General features: G+C 38.2%; 1 protein-coding gene across 1 annotated transcript; it reads left to right on the forward strand.

Annotated features, from left to right (window-relative positions):
- Positions 1-290: 290 nt before the first annotated feature.
- On the forward strand, positions 291-4,686 carry LOC119418269 (melanocortin-2 receptor accessory protein 2A-like). The gene is made up of 3 exons (XM_037685530.1): positions 291-503; positions 797-896; positions 4,099-4,686. The coding sequence occupies exons 1-3, from the start codon at positions 386-388 to the stop codon at positions 4,553-4,555; spliced, it is 675 nt and encodes a 224-aa protein (XP_037541458.1). The 5' UTR covers positions 291-385; the 3' UTR covers positions 4,556-4,686.
- Positions 4,687-9,210: the final 4,524 nt, after the last annotated feature.

Here is a 9,210-nt window from a genome sequence, read left to right on the forward strand (position 1 = left end):
AACGCATCACTGAGGACACGGTTCAGGGAGGGGGGGCTCCCAGCCTCCCAGCCTCCCAGCAGCTGGATGAGGTGCTGCGCATCAGACGGCCGCTGCCTGCCTCTCAGACAGGACATGATGGATGCACTTTACGCGTTCTAACACCATGGATTTACTCCCCCCGTCTCCAAATTCCCATCTCTGCTGAACATCCGAGCGCATATTTGTGCGGAATTCCCCCTCTTTTATTTGTCTCTCTCTCTCTTTCTAGACTCTCCAAATTTGCAACCAGGAACAAAAGATGCGCAACTTCCCCGGACGTTTGGGTTTGCCGACTTCGTGCGGCGTTTCGGTTGCATGTCTCCCGTCTGTCCTCTGGGCTTGAAGCGCGTCCAAACGGTGGGAAATGTCCGACTTCCATAACCGGAGCCAAATCAGCGCGCGACGCAGTGACTACGTGTGGCAGTACGAATACTATGACGACGAAGAGCCCGTGTCTTTTGAGGGACTCAGAGTGCACAGATGTAAGCTGAGTGTGTACTTTACATTTATTCTGACTCATTACACCTTCACTGTTTATTGCTCTGTGCGTCTCAGCATCTTTCCATGCAGACTTTTAGCTTTGATTCGACTGACACTTAATGGGACATAAAATGTACCCACAGCAGCCTAATTACATTTGGGAGAAATTTTAATGCTCACTTGAACTCGGTGATTGAGGATTTTGCTCCCCTCAGTCACATTAAACCCACAGAGGAGAGGAGATGAACTGAGAAAACAAGTGACTGATAACAAACCTTCTTCTCTGACCTTTCAGACTCCATCGTCATAGGCTTCTGGGTTGGACTGGCAGTGTTTGTCATGTTCATGTTCTTTGTCCTCACGCTGCTCACAAAGACTGGAGCTCCACACCCGGAGTGAGTATTTCACAGACCGGCCTGCATTCTACATCGCTTTGTTCAAATCTTACCTTATTGAAGCATTAAGCTGAGGGAAGAGAAAAGATTCAAACACACGACTTGAAGCTGATGGGAAACCTATACGTATACGTAACCTATATGATAACTATACCTATAAACAGTATAGTCCACATTTTTGTAGTGGGTATACTGTACTTCGAAACCAAAGTACAGTGGTTAGTACAATGTAACTGTCAATTATTTTTTAAGCATACTGAACATTTCCAAATTTCTCTGATCCTTATATTTGAATAAATGTACGACAAACTTTGTACAACAGTTGGCTTTCTATTGACATCATGTTATAGAATTTACAAAACAGTATCAAAGCAAAACACGTTCAAGTATTGCATACAGAATTATACAATAATTTGCTGGATGGATAAGTAAATGTAATAAACAAGCGCTGCATACAGATTAATTCAACCTTTATTTAAACAGATAAATCACATTGAGCCTCGAAGACTCATTTACAAGTGAGACCTGTTTGGACAGACAAAAGCAGTGGTTAACTGGACACATGTAGGAGTTGGAGGCGAAAAAAATTCCTATCAGACTTTTTTCTTGGCTGAGAAAAACCCCTAATATTGAAAAAACGCCTCGCACAAACAAGCACATATTTACGTAGACATTCTGCAGAGCAGGAAGAAGGAAGAGACGAGAGCGGTCAACAATGCCTACAGATGCTCTCGAGGTCACTGTAATCAGTAAATGTCCTCCGGTGAGATCCATAAACATTCTCGAGGTATGTCGAGGAACGGCCAAGGATAACATCTATGAGAATCCAGAGTCCTGAAATGATGACACAAAGTTTTTTTCAGCGGGGTTTCATCTTTTTATCAGTTGGAAATTCCTCAGGGAGGGGGTGGTGAGCGCCAGATCACATTTTCTCCAGGCGAAATTCAGATAAGGTGGCCTTCAAGGACAACCAAGGCAACCAAAATTTAGATAAACACATACTTGTTTTGGGGACAGGCAGAACTTAATGACATCTGCCTTGAGTCTGTGTTTGGTCCACTCGGTTCCGAAATGTCCAAATTAACATGGTCACACCGATGGAACATGTCTGAGTAAAAATCCCCAAGATCTGATCCATTCAGCCCAAAGCATTTGAGTCCGGGTACTCGAGACATGAAACCAAACCATCATAAAGGCAAGCAGCGTGATCGGGATAGATTGTTACGGAATCATTTAACTGTTGTTTAACGCATCAATGACATGTGCCTATAATGGTATGTCATGAATCATTGGGCACTTTTAAATGGATATACAATAGTCCCTCGTTTATCGCGGGGGATCTGTACCCTGAAGACCGGCGATAAGTGAAAAACAGTGAAGTAGGAATAGTAGTACAAGTAGTAAGTAGTAGTTTATTTTGTTCTTTATATATGTATTGATATATATATATATATATATGTGTGTGTGTGTTTCTAAACTCTAAACACTCTAAAAGAGCACAGAATGTCATGATTTCAGCTCCCTGCCTCCGCTGCTCTCAGCCACCTGCAAGCGGTCTTGGCCACGCCCACTTATCCGCTCTGTACATAGAACAGCTGATCAGCTGCAGTAGGAAGTTTATCCTGCCGTAAGAGCTGTACAAATGTGCAGCAGGTGTTAAATAATTTTAAATAATTTATTTTCAATAAAAGCTCCGTGCCAATCGTGCGGCTCATCCATCAATCAGCCAGTTGTGTGTCATGTCCGATCTTATTTTGAAAAACCGCGATAGAACGAGTCCGCGATAATAAAAGTTTATAATAATTTGTTCAATTTGGACTGTACTTTACATTTTACGATCTCAAAGTGCTACAATATAAAATATCTAAAGAGAATAAAACATGGACTAAAAAAATTAAAAGCTAAAAAACTAAAAAAAAAAAAACTGCAGGATTAAAAATACCTTTAAACACTATAAAATGAAGTAGTGAGGGACTACTGCACTGAAATGTTTAAACATTTCTAGTGGGTATACTCCGTATGCCCATGTATCTCGTAGACTACATCACAGCCTACAAATCTATACCTATTTTGAATTAATTTGTTTTTTTCTTTTAAATTAATGAATAAATGAATACATAAATAAATATTTTTGTTTAAAACAGGTCTCTCTTTGAAATGAGTCCTCTTGACTCAATGAGACTAACCTGTATAAGTAAAGGTTGAATGAATGAAAAGCATACGACTTTACCGGACCTTAAAGAAATATTAAACCAACATTCTGGATAAATTCTGAAGAGTGCCAATGCAGCTACTGCCCCAAATTCTAACTATAAAACGCCTACACTTGTTATGATCAGTACAAAAAGAGTAAAGATAACCAAGATCAAAAGAAATGTTAAACCTGCTTCCAGTGTCTCATTATGGTCACCATGGTTACTTCCCACCTCTGTCTTTCGCTCCCTGACTGCAAACTCAAGCGAGTCAGACAGACACGGGCTGAAAATTAAGCCTCACTGTGCAAAAACTACAAGTCAGAGAAGCACGAGACTTTAATGGTCACACAGGATTTTTAAAATGTTTTTCTTAAGTCTTTTATGTTGGAGTAGTTTAAAAAATTTTAAAAGCCTTTGCTTCCTGTTTTGAAGAGAATATTCTGAGCAAAAGCATGACTCCATAAAGAGTTGGGTTTTCTCGTCTGTTTTGCAAAAATCCCATCAATCCCCAATGTTTTTTCTTCATGCTGATTTTTGCAGATCATAAAACCACCCTAGCGCATTATTTCCCATTGAAACATACGTTTTAATGCTAAATTTGCACGTTTTTTTGTTTGTTTGTTTTTTCCAAAGCTGCGCAATGAGATGCAAGACAAATTATTTTAAAGGACCAGTGATGATGATGCTTCAGTGTTTACATATTGGCACACTCTATTAGAAAGTGTTGGTAAAGGCATCATTTTTGGGTCAAACTGAAGAAAAATTGTTAGAAAAGTGAATTCCATTAGATTTAATGTGTTGGTTGAGCCAAGATGAAGCGTTTCTTTAAATGGCGCTCTTCTTCAAACCCTTTATTTCTTCATAAAGTGCTGCTAGAATATCAATTAATTTCCAGGTATAGACAAGAAATTATGAAAAATGGAAAAGATAATAGAAGAAAAATCCCCACAAAGTGTTAAAGAGCCTTTCTTCATTCTTCTTACTCTGACTGTTTTCACTCTGAACAGAAACCCAGACTTGGCGGAGAAGCGTCAGCGACCGGGGAGCTGTCTGGTGGACATCAATGGCCACCAGGACGAAAACGACAAGGCTTTCTCTCGCCCGCTGCTCACGGGCTCTCGCTCCTACTTCAACTTCTACATCAACGAGGAAGATCAGGATCAGGGGAGGCCGAAACGAGACACTGACCGGCGCTCTGCCAGAGACAAGACGAGCAGAGGGCTCTGCTCCTCTGGGTTGGATGAAATGGAGGAGGACCTGGAGGAAACCGGGGGACACCAACCTCTTGGTGGACTCGTGGAGAAGACAAAGACAGACAGAGAGTTCCTGTCTCACTTCAACATCCCCAACTTTGTCAACTTGGATCACAGTTCAATCCTTGGAGAGGACGATCTGCTTTACGAGCCGTCGGCTGTATTAGAGCGTCAGGCTCAAGCTCACAATAGTCACTGTGAAACCCGCTGAGGCTTCGGCTGTTTTAAAAAAAAGCATAGCTGTAGTGGGGGTGTAATATAGTTTCCTTTTTCGTTCAGGAGCCATTTATGTAGAGAGGAAAATATGCACCTGCTGCCAAAATGACTTTCCTAAAAAGATTTTTACTCTAGGAGAAAACTCGAAGTTTAAAAAAATTAATTTACTAAAGATTGCCTCAGAAATTATGCCTGTTATTATAACCGCGCCTGAAAAGGATGCAGCTACGCCGTGTCTGGACTCTACTTTCAAAACAGAAACCAGAATAACGAAAAGGAGTCGGGGTCACTGAGGACGGAAGCTTTGAAGGAATCATTCAGGTGTGTCGTTATTATTCTGTGAGAGTTTGGAAGCTGGTTGTCGTCTGGTAACAAGAAAGAAAAGCCAAGAAAATGAAACGCATCCAGTGAATTCTGGTTTGTTCTTACTCACAGAAACGTATGCTCACTGTGTGTTTTGTAGCATAAATAACAAAGCATCAATGTTCCCATGAGGTAATATCTTCATTTTTGTGATTAAAGTTCTGTTAAAATGGAAAACTTTAATTATAAATAATAATAAACATGGAATTGTGGATATTTGAAGGCAGCTTTAATATTTTGTTACCTCCAAAGAACATAAGGGCATGATTTCCAATGCTATTAATAAAACTTAAACTCAGTGGAGTGTTACAGCAAAAAATATGTTAACCAATAAATATATTAGTACAGTAATATTAAAGGCATAGTAGTTCTAAGTATGCATTTGCTCATTTCCTTTCATGCCAGAGTTTTAAAATAAGATTTTATGTTGTATGTAGTTGAAGCCAATTTGGTCCTATTTTAAAAAAAAAAAGTGTAATATCTCAAGATCTCACACTCAAAGTATCAGGGATGACTCTCAGCCACTACCGTGTCAAAGTTTTGCTCGATTTCTGTAAAATCGCCTTAAGAGTCACAGAAACATGGACAAATACATAACTTACTGTAAAATGAACTGGACCCTAAAAGTCATAAAGTTTAAAGTGTAAAGATGTGAGTTTCTGCACCAGTGAAAGACTTTTAAAAGTTCAAACACTGTTTGGCTCTTTAATTAAATAAAAATAATAGTTTTTAATAGGCTGAATGCTTATTAAGCATTCACACTATTGTTTTCCTGTTTATATTTATTATTCTGACTTATCCCTGTTCCGTACTTTTTTCGGCCCAAATCTCGTCCTGCAGTTGTTAAGTTATTTCAGCAATTTAGGTAATAAAATGTTCAGCTTCTTTAGGAGAAAGGTGCTGACTTTTGCAAACTTTTGGTATTGGTGCAACTTTAGCTTTTTGAAATATTTAGCCTTTTTTTTTTTTTTCTCATAGAAAAATGAATTGAGCTTATTTTACATCCTTCAGATCTTTAGATCTGTTTACAGTCTTTTACGGCTCCTTTCACTTTTTGTCCTAGTTCAGATTATTTCAGCTTTATTGTACAAATTTTAACTTTTTTCACCTCCTTTCAGCTAATTTCAGATTTTTTTCAGCGCTTCTGTGCTCGTTTCAGATTATTTCTGATAACTACAACACTTTTCTGCTTCTAACTTCTTTCTGCTAATTTCACCTTCTTATGCAACTTTCAGCTTATTTCTGCTATTTTAGCTACTATTTAGATGTTTTATGCTCATTTTAGCTTTTTCAGCTAATTCCACATTTTTTGCACTCATTTTAACTTTTTTCAACCTAATTCAGCAAAAATATGCTCTCTCCACTTCCTTCTGGTAATTTAAGCTTCTTTTTGCCTTTTTTTTTAACTACTTTTCAGCTCGTTTTATGCTAATTTCAGACTTTTTTCAGATAATTTCAACTTTTTTGAGCTCATTTCTGCTTCTTTTAGCCTAATTGGGCAAACATGTTCTTTCTGCTTTCTTCTGCTTATTTAAGCATATTCTAACTTTACAGATACATGCTTAGCATTTTTAGCTAATTTCAACTGTTTTCAGATAAATTCATAATTTTCATGGTAATTTCTGCTACATTCAGCCTAGCAGTTTGTGCTTCTTTCTGCTTTTTCAGCTAATTTTCAACTATTTTTGTTTTGCCAATTTCAGCTGGTTTTAGCTAATTTCCTCATTTTTGTGCGTTTCTACATATCTAAACCTAATTCAGAAAACATGTGTTCTTCATTATGTTAACTTAAGCTTGTTCTGTTGTTTCGGCTACATTTCAGCATGCTTTTTTTTTTAGCTAGTTTCAGCTGTTTTTCCAGAAATGTATTTTGCAAAAAGCACTCACCCTGCATTTTGGAAGGAAATACAATTTCTCTAGTTCCAAGTTATTTTCAGAGTTCCCTGGATGAGGAAAAAGTAGATTATTTGACATGAAAAGGGTCCAAATTTCATCAAATAAAGACATCTTTAAGTATTAAACATGGAGGAGGGCCATGTTTACAGCTGTGTCACCCTTTTCTAATGGAGATAAATAGCAGAAGTCCTAAGAGGCCCTGGTTGTTGTGACAGAGCCCTGTTTAACCTGATGTAGAAGAGATTGCTTCATTCCTCAGGCAACAAGACCGCTAAACCTCTATCACAACTCCTCTGAACAAGAGGAATGGCTAAATAAAAAAAATAAATAAATGCTAATTAATTCCAGCAAATTATGTAAGGAAGAAGTCACACGTAGCTGGCAATTAAAACATTATTAAACTTTCATAAGCTTGAACAAAATTTTACCCTTTTCGTTTGATGGACATTTTCTTTTAATGTGACGGGACATAAATTCCAGTTGAGTCTTTTTCTGGTAAAATCTTGAGTCTGGGGAGAAAAAAAAGTTGTCTCTTTTAATTGCTATAAAATGATTCTTCCCAGTCAAAACAAATTAACACTGTTTTGAGCTCCATCGGGGTGACAATTATGCAAAGGAACATTGCTCGTTATTTTTTTATTTTTTTTACGTTTCAGGAAATGTGTGAGTGAATGTGCAGAGAATGCCTAAGAGTCTATCAAAGCCAGCGTGACTCTGACTCCATATCCCTCCTTCAGAGTCAGACAGAATTAAAGGTAATAAATTTACTTTGAGTCGCGATCAATGAAATAAATATAAAAATAATGTCCTCTGCTGTCGTTTGTTGAAAGGGAGGTGGTTGGGACCACGCTGAGCGGATGCTTTTTGTTGTCCAGACTCGTTTGTGTTGAATAGGCCTGCGCAGCTCAGCTGCTCTGCACACCAAACTCACCATGGGGAACGCGATATTCTAATTATTTTCATTTTCATCACCTCCATGCCCCATTCTCAGGCAAACGGTAATTAATCATTCTGCAGCCGATGGATTACGTGGGTTAGGGAGAAAAGAAACAGCATCAGGTCGATTAGAAAAGCTGTGTGGAAACAAAGAAGCTACCGTTTGTTAAACTTCCCTTTTCCTTTTAGTGCAGAACGAAAAGTGCCACGTCAATACAAACACGGATAAAAATGTTAGTACACTTTGAGTAAAGAAAGGAAAATCTTAAAATGGTCACTGAAGTCATTTAAAATTGACAAAAGCAATAAAAGGGACAAAACAATTATGAAAGTCAGGGAATAAAAAATTGAATATTGCTTTTAACTTATGGATGAAAAACTAAAACTATGAAACTGGCTTTAACTAAAAGGATGGAGCCCTGAAGTTAATATTTCATTGTAGAACCCTTTGAAACAATCACTGCAATGAACAGTTTCTGTAACTCTCGAAGCTTTTGGCCCATTCCTTGTGAGCAAACTGTTCCAGTTATCTGACAGGTAGGTAAACAGCACAGTGACTATCGAACTTGCTACCACACACGTCACACCGCCGTATAAGTCGCATCGGTCCAAAAATGTCTAATAAAGTGGAAAAAAACATAGATAAGTTGCTTTGCCGTATAAGTTGCAATAATTATGTGCCACCGTTGACCACCCGGAAATGTGGAACGGTGTTGTGCCAAAAATCGATTGGCTACCAAGTGGCGACCGCGGGAACGTACACCGGAGTACTTTAACAAGATTAACACTTAAAAACAATTATTTGTTTGCTCAAAATTATAGCAAAAGTCTGTCTCAGTCTAACTTTTCCTTAATAAATGCACTTTAATGGTCAAATCAGTTGTATTTCAAAAATCAATTTGCGCCTGCGGGAGCGCGCAGAGGGACGACTCGCTGTGTTTTTCTTTGCAATTTAACAAGATAACCACCTAAAAACAATTATTTGTTTGCTTGACTTTATAGTAAAGGTGTGTCTCAGCTGAACTTTGACTTAATAAATTCACTTTAATGGTCAAATCAGCTGCATTTCGCCTGGGCGGTGTGGCAAAATGCAGCTGATTTAATATTTGTTCCGGGCTTTCCGGAGCGAGATGAAGGTGGCTACTAAGGCAACCCGAGTGTCTCATTAATAGCCATTGTTATCTATTAATGAGACACTTGGCTTGCCATATTAGTCGAGGGCCCTCTAGTGGCTGAAAATGGTAGTGTTCAATATTTTCCTTGTCAATGAATGAAATCGTCAGATCTCAGCCAAAAATTGGGTTATAAATATGGAAAAAAAACATATATTAGTCATGTCGCTGTATAAGTCAAAGGACTTGCAAATTTATGCAAAAAGTTGCAATTTATACTGAGAAAAATACGGTACTTTTAACCCTTTAAATAGGCAGACTGATAGATAACAAGACTGAATGC

The sequence above is a fragment of the Nematolebias whitei genome, chromosome 12, assembly GCF_014905685.2.
Source record: "Nematolebias whitei isolate Nwh7 chromosome 12, NemWhi1, whole genome shotgun sequence".
Classification (NCBI taxonomy): Eukaryota; Metazoa; Chordata; class Actinopteri; order Cyprinodontiformes; family Rivulidae; genus Nematolebias; species Nematolebias whitei.

What these genes read in the sequence shown, in the direction of transcription:
- LOC119418269 (XM_037685530.1), top strand. Translation starts at nt 386, where the DNA reads ATGTCCGACTTCCATAACCGGAGCCAAATCAGCGCGCGACGCAGTGAC. An exon ending in GGGACTCAGAGTGCACAGAT is followed by an intron (nt 504 to 796) that starts GTAAGCTGAGTG and finishes CTGACCTTTCAG; the next exon opens with ACTCCATCGTCATAGGCTTC. An exon ending in ACTGGAGCTCCACACCCGGA is followed by an intron (nt 897 to 4,098) that starts GTGAGTATTTCA and finishes CACTCTGAACAG; the next exon opens with AAACCCAGACTTGGCGGAGA.